This window comes from Peromyscus californicus, unplaced genomic scaffold (genome assembly GCF_007827085.1).
Source record: "Peromyscus californicus insignis strain IS unplaced genomic scaffold, ASM782708v3 Scaffold_19__1_contigs__length_69161282, whole genome shotgun sequence".
NCBI lineage: Eukaryota > Metazoa > Chordata > Mammalia > Rodentia > Cricetidae > Peromyscus > Peromyscus californicus.
In genome coordinates, this window is record NW_026294491.1 from 9,578,255 (window position 1) to 9,592,807 (window position 14,553).

Consider the following 14,553-nt stretch of genomic DNA (forward strand, 5'->3'; position numbering starts at 1 on the left):
AACAGAGTGAGCCTATTGTCTCATTGGTAGTTAATTGTATCGAGTGAAGATTTCTCATAGCAATAAAATAAGATGGGGAGTGAGAACAAAATAAGGTACCCCCCCTTCAACTTGATAATTAACCCCAGGTCAGAGTTGACCCTGGATGAAACTCAGCAGGGGCAGGGCAGTGTGACATCCCTCATCTGGGGGTCACAGCAACAGCAACACGGAGTCCCTGGGCCAGTGTCTCTGCCCCCAGCCTATGTCCAGTAACCATCACGGTCACATGTGGGGTGAGACATGACTTCAGGACATAGCAGGGTGAAAGGGAGGCCAGAGAAGGCCTCGGGGCACGAGGCAGCTTTCTGTCACTGCAAACAACACTTGAGCTCACTGGTTTCTTTGGGTTCACAGTTTTAGAGGTGTCAGTCCATAGTGGGCTAGCCTGTGGTCAGGAGTCTTGTGATGATAAGAGCATGAGGTGGGGGAGGCCACTAACCTATGTTTGGAAGGACAGAGATGAGGCCCCTGCCGTCCTGCCACGCACTCTCAAAGACCTTGGGTGGCAGCAGATCTCTGTCCATGCTACAGACTCCGCTGCCTCCCAGAGTGCAGGGAGAGCACAGGCCTCGGGGCACCCACAGCCACACCAGCCTCTGTCCCTTGTGATGCAGCTGACTGATTGGGAGTCTAGATCGTAGCCTCACTGAATGAAGCACTGAAGCGTCCCTCGGCGTGAACCAGTCTCCATGCTCTCAGGCCTCAGGCAGTGCACCAGTGGCTGCATGAGGATGTGACATGTCAGGGTGGCACAGTGCCCCCCACATCTACAGCAATTTCTTCCTGCTTATGTGGCCTTCAACAAATGTATTAACACCTGGACCTGGGTGGTGTCCTCTCCTCAGCCACAGGGAAGGCAGGGGTATTTCCCATAGAACAGGCTCAGGAGCTGTTTTCAATCTGGTCCCAGGTGCTGTGAGCCATGCATTGAGCTTGTGGCTGGTGCCAGGCCCATGGACACCTGCCATATCCCAGAACTGCATATCCCAGAACTAGAACTTCAACATGGGGCATCGCTTCCCACTCTCACCCTCTGCAAGCTGAGTTCACTGGATGGTCACTGGCATAGAGTCAGGACCATCCCGGCCTGCCAACACATCCTCATCTAAAACAAGATTCTAGATAACTGAAGATATGGCAGACTTCTCAGTGTGCCTGGCCTGTGTGCTCCATCACAGTGTACCTGGCCTGTGTGCTCCATCACAATGTGCTCCATCACAGTGTGCCTGGCCTGTGTGCTCCATCACAGTGTGCCTGGCCTGTGTGCTCCATCACAGTGTACCTGGCCTGTGTGCTCCATCACAGTGTACCTGACCTGTGTGCTCCATCACAGTGTGCCTGACCTGTGTGCTCCATCACAGTGTGCCTGACCTGTGTGCTCCATTACAATGTGCTCCATCACAATGTACTCTCAGTGTGCCTGACTTGTGTGCTCCATCACAGTATGCTCCATCACAGTGTGCTTCATCACAGTGGGCCTGGCCTGCGTGCTCCATCACAATGTGCTCCATCACCATGTGCTCTCAGTGTGCCTGACCTGTGTGCTCCATCACAGTGTGCTTACTCTCCAATCACAGCCCATGTCCTCCCACACATTGAAGGTCTCTGCATTTAGAACCAAGTGAAGTCTAGAGGCAGGGACACGTCTACTCACAAGGCCCATGGCCCAGACCTGATTCCAGTTGCTAGCACCACTGAACTGGGCACAGCAGCAGACCGCAGGCGAGCTGAGGCAGCACTTGGCAAACACTCAGGAAGGAGGCAGCTGGGCTGCTCTGGGAAGCACAGGGCATGGAAGCACCTGTTCAGGTTTGATTGGCACTGTCCAGAGGAGGCACAGTTACAAAGCAAGGTGACAGAGGGAACTGTTCCCTGAACTAGCACAGATAGGTTCCAAAGCACAGCAGATTGCCAGATGCAAAGGAGAAGCCATGAGATGTCGATAAGGACCATGGGAGTCTATACTGGTTCAGTCAAGGTTTTTATTGCTCAGAAGGCTCAAGTGTATTCAGAGAAGGGACAGTCACAATGAGGTGAGATTGCTGGACCTGGAAAGGTCAGAGGCAGAGAGAGGAGGGCACTGCCATGGTCTGCCCTGCTGCATAGAGCACGGAATATGGACATTCTTCTGTGAGCTCTGGTTCCTTGGCATTCACTGTAAACACAGGAAATGCTCTCACTGGGGGACAGGTCAGCAGCAGCTGGACTTCTGGCCTGAGGAGAGGCCACAGCAGGCCTGGCGGGAGCAGGCAGGGCTACAGAGCAGGGACACACTGGAGCAGGGCTTGCAGCAGCTGGGCTGGCAGGAAGAGGCACAGCAGGAGGAGGTGGGCACACAGCAGGCAGGTCTGCACACAGGGCGGCAGAGCAGGGACACGCTGGAGCAGGGCTTGCAGCAGACAGGCTTGCAGCAGACAGGCACACAGCAGGAAGATTGACAGCATGAGGGCTGGCAGCTAGACTGCTGGCAGCATGAGGAGGATCCAGAGCAGATGGGTGTGCAGCAGACAGGCTTGCAGCAGACAGGCACACAGCAGGAGGATTGACAGCATGAGGGCTGGCAGCTAGACTGCTGGCAGCATGAGGAGGATCCAGAGCAGATGGGTGTGCAGCAGACAGGCTTGCAGCAGACAGGCACACAGCAGGAGGATTGACAGCATGAGGGCTGGCAGCTAGACTGCTGGCAGCATGAGGGTGTGCAGCAGACAGATTGGCAGCAGGGGCTGGACACACAGCTCACTGGGGTGCAGATAAGAGTAGTGCAGGGGGCTGGGGCACAGCAGCTGGGCACACAGCAGCTGGGCTGGCAGCAACTGGGGGCACAGCAGCTGGACTGGCAGCAGCTGGGCTGGCAGCAGCTGGGGGCACAGCAGGTAGGCTCACAGCAGCTCTCTGGGCAGTCGTCCACCTGCCAGGAGGAGTTGGTGCAGGCGTCAGAGCAGACAGACATGGTGGAGGCGGCCATGGTGGGGTTGGCTGGAGGAAGGTGAGTTTGTGAGAGAGTGAGTGTTGAGTGTGTATGTGAAGTGCTGAGCCCTCGGCTTTTATTCCCCTTGGTGGCTCTAGCCTTCCTCGTTTGGTGACCCAGCAGTCTCATTAACAGTTCCTTGTTTAGCTGTGAACTGTCACTCACCTTGTAAACATCCTGAGTCTGTGTAAATCTGCTGCTCTTCCCCAACTCTGAGATGGACAGAATGCATATTTGCAAGCAGGTCCTTCAGAGGCTGTGTGGGAAAACCCCTACATCTCTACTCCCTAGGACAACACCAGAGACAGCCATGGGTTCCCCTGAAGACTCAGCTATCTGAGGGGCTGAGCTTAGGGAGCCCAGCAAGAGGGTCCTGGTCACAGGAGCTCTGTGGGTCATGTTTGTAGAATCAATTCTCAGTGCAGAAAGTTTCCAAGGGTCAGTACGTAGTGTGTGCAAAGCTGTTGTCCAAGAAACAGTGACAGATTGTGGCGGGGTGGGGGGGCTGAATGTCCCTACCCCTGTGTTCATGTGCAGGTGTTCCCAGGCTTGTACTGTGGTGGGCCACGCCCCATAGCAAGGGCCAGCATGCAGCAGCTGAGGATGCTGATGTCTTGAGAGTGCTTCTCATGCTTAGAAGAAACCACACCTCACAACCTATCCATAGATAGGATGCCTAAAGATGAGGCTCCACAGCCAAAAAGAAACTGAGGCACTCAGTCTTAAACGTCTCAGTGGCCACATGAGTGGGAAGGGGATCTGCCCAATGGAATCACTAGGGGGTGCTTTGATACAGCTCCACAGAGCCAGGTTCTGCAAAAAACAGATTCCCAACATACATGCTGTGAGGCAAATATGTGTTATTTTGAATCACACCAAACAGGGGATGCACCTATGGACCAATCTAGAACTCTGTCAGCTGTAAATGAGACAAATCTTTACAAAGTCACAGAAAAGGAACTTCTTGAATTAAGATGAAAACAATGTGGTGGGTTAGGTATGATATAGTTTGTGTTGTTAAACTCTATAAACATATTTATGTGTACACATACATATTATATGCACACATAGAGGATGGATAGATAGATGATGAATGATGGATGGACAAGCAGATGAATAAGTAGATAGACGAATAGATGGATGAGTGGATAGATGGGTGAGTGGGTAGATGAATGAGCAAGGAGATGGATGGGCTAGTGTATGGGTAAGTTGATGGGTAGATGAATGGATGGATGAGGGGGTAGGTGGATGAATAAGTGAGTAAGATGGATGGATACATGAGAAGATAGATGAGTAGTTTGCTGTGTGGATTGGCTGGGTGAGTAAATGGATATATAAGTGAGTTGATGGATACATGCATAGGTGGGTGGATGGGTAGGTGGGTAGATAGGTAAATATATGGGTGAATGAGTCAGTAGATGAATGAGTAAGTAGATGGATAGATAGGATAGTGGATGAGTAAGTGGATAGATGGATGGGTGGTGGGTGAGTGAATGAAATGATGTATGGATGTAGATGAATGGATTGGATTGACAGTGGGTGGGTGAATGGTTGGTAGATGATGAGGGGATAAGTACATAGATGAGTGGGTGGTGGATGGATGGATACATGGGTGGATGGGTACATTGATAGATGGATAGATAAATGGGTGAGTAAGTAGGTGGGTGAGTGAATGAATGTGTTAGTGGATAGATGAGTGTGTTAGTGGATGGATGAGTGTGTTAGTAGATAGATGAATGTGTTAGTGGATGGATGAATGCATGATGATAGATAGGTGGATGGGTTGGTGGATGGATGGATGAGTAGATGGATAGATAGCTGGATGGATGAATAAGTGATTGAGTGAGTGGATGGATGGATGGATGGATGGATGGATGGATGGATGGATGGACAGATATATAAATAGATGAGTAGGTAGGTGCATGAATGAGTGGTTGGATGGATAGGCAAAAAGTCAATCCTCACCATTTGTGGATTCTATTTTTTACTTTCTGACATTTATCTGCATCTCCAAATCTACTTGTGATCTTTCTGTGGCTATCCATGAATAGACACAGAGCAGGGAATCTTAAGGTACATGCTCCCAGCTGGGTAGAATGTAATAATAATAGGGCTCTGCCTTCTGGTTTTGACTCATCCTGAAAACAAGCCTCATTGTCTCCTTGGTGACAAGTTTTCTGGGGTTGTGCTATCCTCTTGGTAGGGAATGCCCCTGAATGGTGCTGAACCATCATGTCCTGTGACATTACTACTACAGGGCACTTCATAGAGAGTCCACAAGATCTGACACAGGTGTGAGGCCAGTGGTGATGAGTCTGCCATGTGGATGGCTCAAGGAGCCTTTGGACAGAAGCACATCAGACAAGCTCCCGTGTAGCTCATGGAATGACCAGAGACCAGACAAGCTCCCATGTGGCACATGTGATGACCAGAGGCTCATGGAAAACTGATCCTGTGTGAACCCCAGCAGCAACTGGCTAGCATCTGCTGAATCATGGCTAGTGCCTCACAGAACACAACCACTAGGGTGAGGAGAATGGGCTCCGAATATGTGCATGTGTGCATGTGTGTGCATATGTGTAGTGAGACAGAGAGATGGAAATGGAGTGCATGGGAGCAACTGCTTCCAGAGGACACTGGCCAGCACCAGCTTTGGATGACACACAGTTTAACTTCCAGATGCATCTTCTACACTGGACTCTGTATACATATGTGACCTAACTTTAAAGCAGTGGCTGTAGACACACATCCCAGTGCTTGAGTGGCAAAGCTGGGTGACTGGTGGGCAGGTTAGCAGTTTTGGAGGATGGAGTAGACAAGGGATGGCTGGAGAGCACTGAGCAGTGAGACAGAGCTGCAGAGGTTCCTGGCCCATGAGGTGTTCCTATGGTTTTGACAGATCATGAACCTCCTTGAGGTTAGAAACTGAGAGCCCAGCCAGGAACTGCTAGCCTTCTTGAGTATGTAGGGGCCAAACTTATCATTCTGCAGCCCTAAGTACAAAGACAGGGTGGACACAGGCAAAGGGCAGGGTGGACACAGGGCAGGGTGGACACAGGCACAGGGCAGGGTGGACACAGGGCAGGGTGGACACAGGCACAGGGCAGGGTGGACACAGGGCAGGGTGGACACAGAGAGGTGCAGGAGCTGAGGAGACTCTCTAGGGGTGGGAGTTACAGGCCAGTCACTGCACCCTCAACCCAATGGCTCTACACATGTCACTGCACACCTCTGGTCTCGGCACGGTCATGAGTGACAACCGTCCTCACCAGAGCTGGACTATGGGAGGAGTACTGGCCTGAGGACATTGTTCTTCCGCCACTACTTCTTGAGAGGGGACGAGGGTCCTGGCATCTGGCCATGGCCGGATGACATCCCTGCTGCCATAGGATGGCTGGGAGAGTCCCACCAGTGACACCCCAACCTCACTGCTCACAGAGCCTCACCTAACTGTCCCACCACTGTCCCCAGCACCACCCACTGGCAGGAGACAGACAGGCCTGACAACAACATCCCAGACAAACAAACACCCTGATGATGACCATGAGCCACACCAACAAGGAAGGGAGGCCAAGCCAGACAGCAGCAGCACAGGGGGATAAAAGCTGATGGCCCAGCACCTCACACACACTCACACTCAACACTCACTCACTCCTCACTCTACTCCAGCCAACCCTGCCATGGCCGCCTCCACCATGTCTGTCTGCTCTGACGCTTGTACCAACTCCTCCTGGCAGGTGGACGACTGCCCAGAGAGCTGCTGTGAGCCTACCTGCTGTGCCCCCAGCTGCTGCCAGTCCTGCTGCTGCCAGCCCAGCTGCTGTGCCCCAGCCCCCTGCCTGACCCTTATCTGCACCCCAGTGAGCTGTGTGTCCAGCCCCTGCTGCCAATCTGTCTGCTGCACACCCTCATGCTGCCAACAGTCTAGCTGCCAGCCAGCTTGCTGCACCTGCTCCCCCTGCCAGCCGTCCTGCTGTGTGACTCTTTGCTGCAAGCCTGTCTGCTGCACACCCATCTGTTCTGGATCCTCCTCATGCTGCCAGCAGTCTAGCTGCCAGCCCTCATGCTGTCACTCTTCCTGCTGTGTGCCTGTCTGCTGCAAGCCTGTCTGCTGCACACCCATCTGCTCTGGGTCCTCCTCATGCTGCCAGCAGTCTAGCTGCCAGCCCTCATGCTGTCAATCTTCCTGCTGTGTGCCTGTCTGCTGCAAGCCTGTCTGCTGCAAGCCCTGCTCCAGCGTGTCCCTGCTCTGCCGCCCTGTGTGCAGACCTGCCTGCTGTGTGCCCACCTCCTCCTGCTGTGCCTCCTCCTGCCAGCCCAGCTGCTGCTGCCCAGCCTCCTGTGTGTCCCTGCTCTGCCGCCCTGCCTGCTCCTGCCCTACCTGCTGAGTCCTCTCATCAGGTCAGAAGTCCAGCTGCTGAATGGGCTCTGTTGTCAACGTGGAGCTTTGGAGCTCCCTCTCACCGGACCCCTGGCTTCTCCGCTAGTGACCAGCAACTGTCTACATAACCCCTCCAGGGTCTTGCAGGGCCTCGGCTGTCACTTGCTTGCCCCTCCCTCACTTTGGGAGAAGTCCCCAGCTCCTAGTCAGGGAACCTCCCGGCCCTGTCACAGTGAGCAGCACGGCTCTCTACAGTCTAGCCCTCTGTGTAGCAAAACAGAAGCAGAAGCCACTTAGGAGACAGACTCTCAGCCAATTCCTTGGGTCTGTGGCAGGGCTCCGCTGTGCATAGGCCAGCCCTGGCTCTTCTGGATTCTCAGCCTCCCATCCAATCCCCCTTCAGCTGCACCTGTCATATTCCAATAAACTGCTTGACAAACCTAACCAAGATTGTCTCTGGGCTCACATGAATGCTCAAATTCCCACCCCCAGCTGCTCACAAGGGCACTGAGCCCGTCCCTTGCCATGGTGTCAGAAGCCAGCATTCCCTGTCCATAGGTATGTCCAAGGGATAAACTTGTGTTCAGGGACACAACAGTAGCACCTATCCTGGGCATGACTTTGGCTACCCTGACTCCCCCAAACTTCCCGGTCCTAGGAGCTGTTCTTTGTAGAGGACTTGGGTATGGGAGGCTCCTACCATACAGTCTCACTGGTCTATGGTCTTCATAAAACAGCATGGCTGGATACCTGCTCTCCCAAGGGATTGTGGGCCTTTGGTGCACGGCAGGGGTGTTTGATGACCACTCACAGAAACCCTGGTCACAAATCTAAAGCACACCTTGATGACATTTTGCATGGGCCATCTATCCTTGCTAGGGGTGCTGAGGACATTCCCTGGAGAGCCCCTGTCCCTGCTTCCTGGGACTTGACCCCAAGCTCCTTTTCTTGGCTGGGAGTACCCTCTCTGGCCTGGACTTGTGGCCTGGTCTAGCCTGTTACAGTTAGGGCCACACAGTGGTATCTGGAAACTAAACTGCTCGCAATAATCTGCCATCTCCAGGCCACAGCTCTCAGAGCATGTCTGTTCTATAGCGCCTTGGAGGCATGGGTGTGGAGGTGGAGGATATGCCCTAGGAAGGGATTCTGGGAGCAGAAAGAGCCTCACAGTCTCAAGCTCCTGAGACACTCTGTTCTGGGCCCTGCAGATGACGGTTACCTTCACTAATAGCATGTAACTGACAAAGGACCCAAATTCTGAATTTGCAATGAAACTAAATTAAAGGAACAAAAGATGTGGCAGTAGGCACTTACGGAGACACCTTGTGACCAAAAGTCATTCCCACCCGTGACAAGAAGACATAGATGAGCAAAAAAGAGAGAGAGAGCTGGAACCTTTAAGATGGCTGGTCACCGTGTGGCCAAAGCATACAGACAGACAGAATGACTTCACTTGAAACAGGCAGGGAGGCAAGTGGTCATTTCCGTTCTAAACATCTACAGTGAGTCCATGAAACACTCAGAAATGAACAAAAGAGCAATGTCCCCCACATGTCCTCTCCAGAGTATGGGGACAACGGCTCCTAGGGAGCTGAGCAAGTCAGCAACCACTGAGATGCGTCAGCCGGGCTGCTTGGTTCATGTGCGCTGGGTACGTTATGTTCTGTATTGTCTGCTGCTGATGAGCTGTAATAAAATACTAAGAAAAAGACGTTATAAAGTCCACTCTCCTGAACCACAGTTAATAAAACAAACTCATAACCATAAAATGAAAGTCATCTTTGGGAAATCTAAAGACACCCCCTCTAGCCAATTCAAAAGTGAAGATACATGGTGGACCCAGCAGCGAGTGTGGACATGCATCATGGACCAAACAGTGAATGTGGATGAGCTGCTTCTCTGAACACAGTTAATGTGGGAGAGAGAGGTGGGACTCAGAAGAAAATCAAATCCTTAGGTAATACAAATGAGCAGGATTGAAAGTAAGAGTTCAGCCCACAAAACCACAAGCGCTTCCACAATGAAATTCTACAAGGGAAATTTTAAATTTTAGAAGACAACTGGGGAGATCCAGAAACTAGTGGAGTGTTGTCTTCTCAGGCATGAGGACCCTGGAGCCCATATTTATAAAATAGTGGGGCATGGCCACAGGCACCGTAATCCCAGGGCTGGGGAGGCAGAGGCAGGAGGGTCCCCGAGGCTCCCTGGCCAGCTAGTCTGTCTGAATTGGTGGGCTCTGGAGTTAGAGAAAGATCTTATTTCAAAAAAATGAGGTGGACAGTGACAAAGGAAAGCATCCTCTCTCAACATCTGGCCTGTACATGCACACACAAAATACACAAACAAATGACAGGTAAGGCAGGAATTGTAGATCTAAGTAAAACTGATGAGTTGCTGATGAAAGACAATACAAATTGAAACACTGGCAAATCCAGAAGAGAAAAATGATGATAAAGATCAATTGTGACAAAATTAATAATAAAAGTATTTAATGTACAATTTGAACGATATTATTACAATACCAACCTCCGGGATAAGACAGTGAGCTAAGCGCTGCCTCCACGTGACTACTCTGGACTCTTCCAGATGACTCTGGCTGTTCTTTCTCTCTTATTCACAATAACAACCCCCCCCCATAATAGAGCAGCCATTTTGAGTGATTTATTTACTGAGCCCCCTGGCATACATATACATTGCCTGATTTCATAAGCCACAGCAATAAGACATGATAAAGAAATGGGATACAAATAGGAGAGAGACAAAATCAAAATGTCCTTATTTTTAGACAGTATTTCTATGTAAAAGCCCCCAGTGATTCCGCCAGAAATGCTTAAATCTGATAAACCCTTGTGGCAGAATCTACAATCACCACACAGACATTCCAATGATGAACAGACTGAGAAAAAAAAGCAAGACTCAGAACCCTACTTTCAACTGTCTCAGAGAACAAAATACTTACAAATAAACCAAGGAGTTGAAAGGAAGAGGGGGACGAGCCCTAGTGGAAAGGAGGACTTCCCATGGTCACAGAGCTGAGAACCAGTAACGTGAAAATGGTGTGTTACAAAATCAACCTGTAGAGTCAATGCACGCTCATTAAAATTCCAACAGCCTTCTCTAAGAGAAATAGGAAAGTAAGTCCTAAAATTCATGAGGAAGCACAAAAGAACTTGAATTTTTTTTTCCAAGACAGGGTCTCTCTGTATATCCCTGGCTGTCCTGGAATTTACTCTGTAGACCAGACTGGCCTCCAACTCAGAGATCTGCCTGCCTCTGCCTCCCAAGTGCAGAGATTAAGGTGTACACCATCACACCCACACTTGAAAGACTTTGAATTTTTAAAGCATACCTGAACACAAAGATCAAGGCTGGAGGTGTCACACTGACTCATCTCAAACTGTACAACAGTTGTAAGTCCTGAAAGCAGCAGTTTGCCAGAACAAAAGTAGACATGTACACCAGCGAAATAGAAGACCCAACTACAGAAAGAAGATGCCAGGAGGCTGGAGAGATGGCTCTGTGGAAAAAGTGCTTTCTGCACAAATGTGTTGACCAGAGTAGACTCCCAGCACTCAGGTGAAAGCTGGGTACAGCTGCAAGTGTCTCTACCTTCAGCACCGGGGAGGCAGAGGCAGGGGGGATCCCTGGAGCTCACCGGCCAGCCAGTCTAGCTGAATTGGTGAGCTACAGGTTCAGTGAGAGATTCCCATCTCAAAAAAATAAAGTGACGAGTGACTGAGGAAGATACTCAGTGTTGACCTCTAGACCCCCTCCCCACAACTACAAACTGTGCCAAAAATATCTCTGGGGAAAGACAGCCTTTTCAGCTAAAGGTGCTAGGAAAACTGGATTGTAGTTCATGCTATGGATCACAAGAATAGAACCCATTCCCAGAAAGCCTTCAAAGCCTCCAAATTATGGGCATCAACCCAGAAAGAAATCACAAGGAGCCGTCACTGAAGAAAAATGAAGGAAAAGACACAGGAATAGTAAGGAAGACACAGGACGGGGGCCAAAGGCTGGGGGGCCAAGGGCTGGGGGAGGGCCAAGGGCTGGGGGGCCAAGGGCTGGGGGAGGGTCAAGGGCTGGGGGAGGGTAAGGGTTGAGGGATAGCCAAGGGCTGGGGGAGGGTCAAGGGCTGGGGGAGGATAAGGGTTGAGGGATGGCCAAGGGCTGGGAGGCGGTAGCACCAAGGGCTGAGATGGGTCCAGCCCTGAGAGATGAGGAAAGTTGAGCGTTGGGTTGGGTTGGGTCTGAGGCCTGTCAACTCAAACCGGCCTGTGAATTCAGAGTACTAGAAGTGATGTTTACAAGAAATAACACAATCAGCTACTGGAGGTGTTTGTGTCCCCAGAGCTTGGGGACACTTAGGGGACAATCCGGGAAGATGTAATGACCGGAGTCAAGAGAGAGAAGCAAAACCGAAATGCACGTGAATACACAGATTAGGCCTGTCTGCCCACACAGAAACATTCAACGAAGATAATACTGAGATAGACATAAAATAAAGTAACATTTAACCATAAATGGTGGGTGCTCTGGTTTAAGTGCACACTGAGGGGGTACTGTCTTCAGCACGGAAGGAAGGGCTCCCAGGAGGTGACAGTGTGAGAGAATGCTGTCCTCCACAGTAGGGAGTTGGGTCATATCTAAAGACAAAAAGTAAAAACAAAAACAAAACCCAAAACAAAAAAAAAACAGAATGAGCATGCTATTTTAATAAGTAATTGTACAAAGAGTGTGGGATGGAGAAGAGGGACCCTGGGTCTGTGGGATGGAGGAGAGGGACCCCTGAGTCTGTGGGATGGAGGAAAGGGACCTGCTGGGTCTGTGGGATGGAGGAGAGGAACCCTGGGTCTGAGGGATGGAGGAGAGGGACCCACTGGGTCTGTGGGATGGAGGAGAGGAACCCCTGGGTCTGTGGGATGGAGGAGAGGGACTCCTGGGTCTGTGGGATGGAGGAGAGGGACTCCTGGGTCTGTGGGATGGAGGAGAGGGACTCCTGGGTCTGTGGGATGGAGGAGAGGAACCCCTGGGTCTGTGGGATGGAGGAGAGGGACCCCTGGGTCTGTGGGATGGAGGAGAGGGACTCCTGGGTCTGTGGGATGGAGGAGAGGAACCCCTGGGTCTGTGGGATGGAGGAGAGGGACTCCTGGGTCTGTGGGATGGAGGAGAGAAACCCTGGGTCTGTGGGATGGAAGAGAAGGTGGTCACCACCTGCAGGAACAGAGGGGCCTGCAGCGTGGGGAGGGCATGACACCAGGCCTGCTGGAGCTTGCGTTCCTGAAGATAATGTGGGAGACAGCAGAGGAAATTCACAGTCCCCGGCTCCATCTAGTCATAGTGTCACATGGCCACTAGGATAAGGATGTGCCTTGGCCCAGCTGTGACCCACGCTCCCAGCCGTAAACTGGCTGCTGTTGTCTGGAAACCGGATGAACAACAAGGAAAGGAAAGATGGCCACTCATGAGGACAGGTACGTGGGAGGAGCATAAAAACCCCAGGGCCAGGCACCTCACACAAACACGCTCACTCCCACTCCCACAGGCACTCCTCCCAGTCCAACCCCCACCATGGCTGACACCTGCTGCACGAGGACCTGCGTGATTGCTGCATCCACCACATCTGTCTGCTCTAGCAATCTGAGCTGCGGCAGCCGGATCTGCTCTCCCGGCGCCTGCACGGGTGCCTCCTGGCAGGTGGACAATTGCCAGGAGAGCTATTGTGAGCCCCCATGCTGTGCCCCCAGCTGCTGTGCCCCAACCCCTTGCCTCCTCTGCACCCCAGTGAGCTGTGGGTCCAGCCCCTGCTGCCAGTCTGCCTGCACCAGCTGCTGCACACCCTCATGCTGCCAGCAGTCTAGCTGCCAGCCAGCTTGCTGCACCTGCTCCCCCTGCCAACAGCCCTGTTGCGTTCCTCTCTCCTGCACACCTGTCTGTTGCACACCAATCTGTGGAGTTTCATCCTGCTGTCAGCCGTCCTGCTGCGTGCCTGTCTGCTGCAAGCCTGTCTGCTGCACACCCATCTGCTGCACACCCATCTGTTCTGGATCCTCATGCTGCCAGCAGTCTAGCTGCCAGCCCTCATGCTGCCAATCCTCCTGCTGTGTGCCTGTCTGCTGCAAACCTGTCTGCTGCAAGCCCTGCTCCAGCATGTCCCTGCTCTGCCGCCCTGTGTGCAGACCTGCCTGCTGTGTGCCCACCTCCTCCTGCTGTGCCTCCTCCTGCCAACCCAGCTGCTGCAAGCCCTGCTCCAGTGTGTCCCTGCTCTGCCGCCCTGCCTGCTCCCGTCAGGCCTGCTGTGGCCTCTCCTCGGGCCAGAAGTCCAGCTGCTGATGGGCCTGTTCCTGGTGCCAGCTGGCTCAGGTCCCTCCCTGTGGCCCCTCTCAGCCTCTCCGGTCTGCTCCTGATCTGAGATAGATGGTCTCCACAGAAGAGGGACACCACGTGTCCCCTGTACTGACCTGACCTCTCCTCCTACCTTCCCAGTCACTGAGTCCTTGTTCCTGTGCTGCTCTGGGTCACTTGCCCTGACGTTAGCACCGCACAACACCAATAAATCCATGGCCACCCAACACTCTTCTGTGTCATTATTTTTCATATGTCTGAGATGAAACGTCTAGCACAGACAACAGGGAGGAAGGAATGGCCTCACTCAGGGGGAGGTGAGAATGAAACAGCTCTCTTCATAGTGTCCAGGAAGCAGAGAGAGATGTTTGTGTTTCATTCCCTCCTTTGTCCTTCTGTCCTTCCTGCTCCAGCCCATGGGATGGTATTGCTCACAGGCAGGGTGTATTCCCCTCAGGGAACCTGCTCTCAAAATGTCCTCTCAGACATACCCCAGAATGCACCTCAGTCTTCCAGTCAGGTAGGCTACGGGGAACAGCCATCTCTTCCCTCATGCTGTGAGGGCACGTGACCTCCATGGAGTACAGTCTCCCTTAACCACAGGCATATCTGGAACTGAGTGATCCCTCTTCTGAAGCTCAGGGCCTCTTCCCAGACAGATTCAACCAAAAAAGCCACATGTCCAGGACTCCCCAGGACTGGTCACCTACATATGTGGCCTATGCTGTCCATCTGTGCAAACTGGTCAGCACCAGGCTTCCTGTGGATGCAGGAAACAGGGCAGAGCTGCTGCAGCCTCGGCACCCTTAGGCCC

The 14,553-nt window shown here is 52.3% G+C and overlaps 3 protein-coding genes across 4 annotated transcripts; 2 read left to right on the forward strand and 1 right to left on the reverse strand.

The window, feature by feature from the left end:
* Positions 1-2,233: 2,233 nt before the first annotated feature.
* On the reverse strand, positions 2,234-3,007 carry LOC128114467 (keratin-associated protein 10-9-like). Its single transcript, XM_052744485.1, has 2 exons — positions 2,877-3,007; positions 2,234-2,825 (listed from the first exon to the last, which is right to left on the reverse strand). Exons 1-2 carry the CDS (start codon positions 3,005-3,007, stop codon positions 2,234-2,236), a joined length of 723 nt encoding a protein of 240 aa, XP_052600445.1.
* A 3,683-nt stretch (positions 3,008-6,690) lies between these two features.
* LOC128114514 (keratin-associated protein 10-1-like) lies at positions 6,691-7,398 on the forward strand. 2 transcript variants are annotated; one of them, XM_052744574.1, is made up of 2 exons: positions 6,691-6,796; positions 6,842-7,398. In XM_052744574.1, exons 1-2 carry the CDS (start codon positions 6,691-6,693, stop codon positions 7,396-7,398), a joined length of 663 nt encoding a protein of 220 aa, XP_052600534.1. The 2 variants fall into 2 exon arrangements, with proteins under 2 accessions (XP_052600534.1, XP_052600533.1); XM_052744573.1 differs by having other exon boundaries at positions 6,691-7,398.
* Positions 7,399-12,965: 5,567 nt separating this feature from the next.
* LOC128114513 (keratin-associated protein 10-8-like) lies at positions 12,966-13,727 on the forward strand. Its single transcript, XM_052744572.1, has one exon. The coding sequence runs from the start codon at positions 12,966-12,968 to the stop codon at positions 13,725-13,727; it is 762 nt and encodes a 253-aa protein (XP_052600532.1).
* Positions 13,728-14,553: the final 826 nt, after the last annotated feature.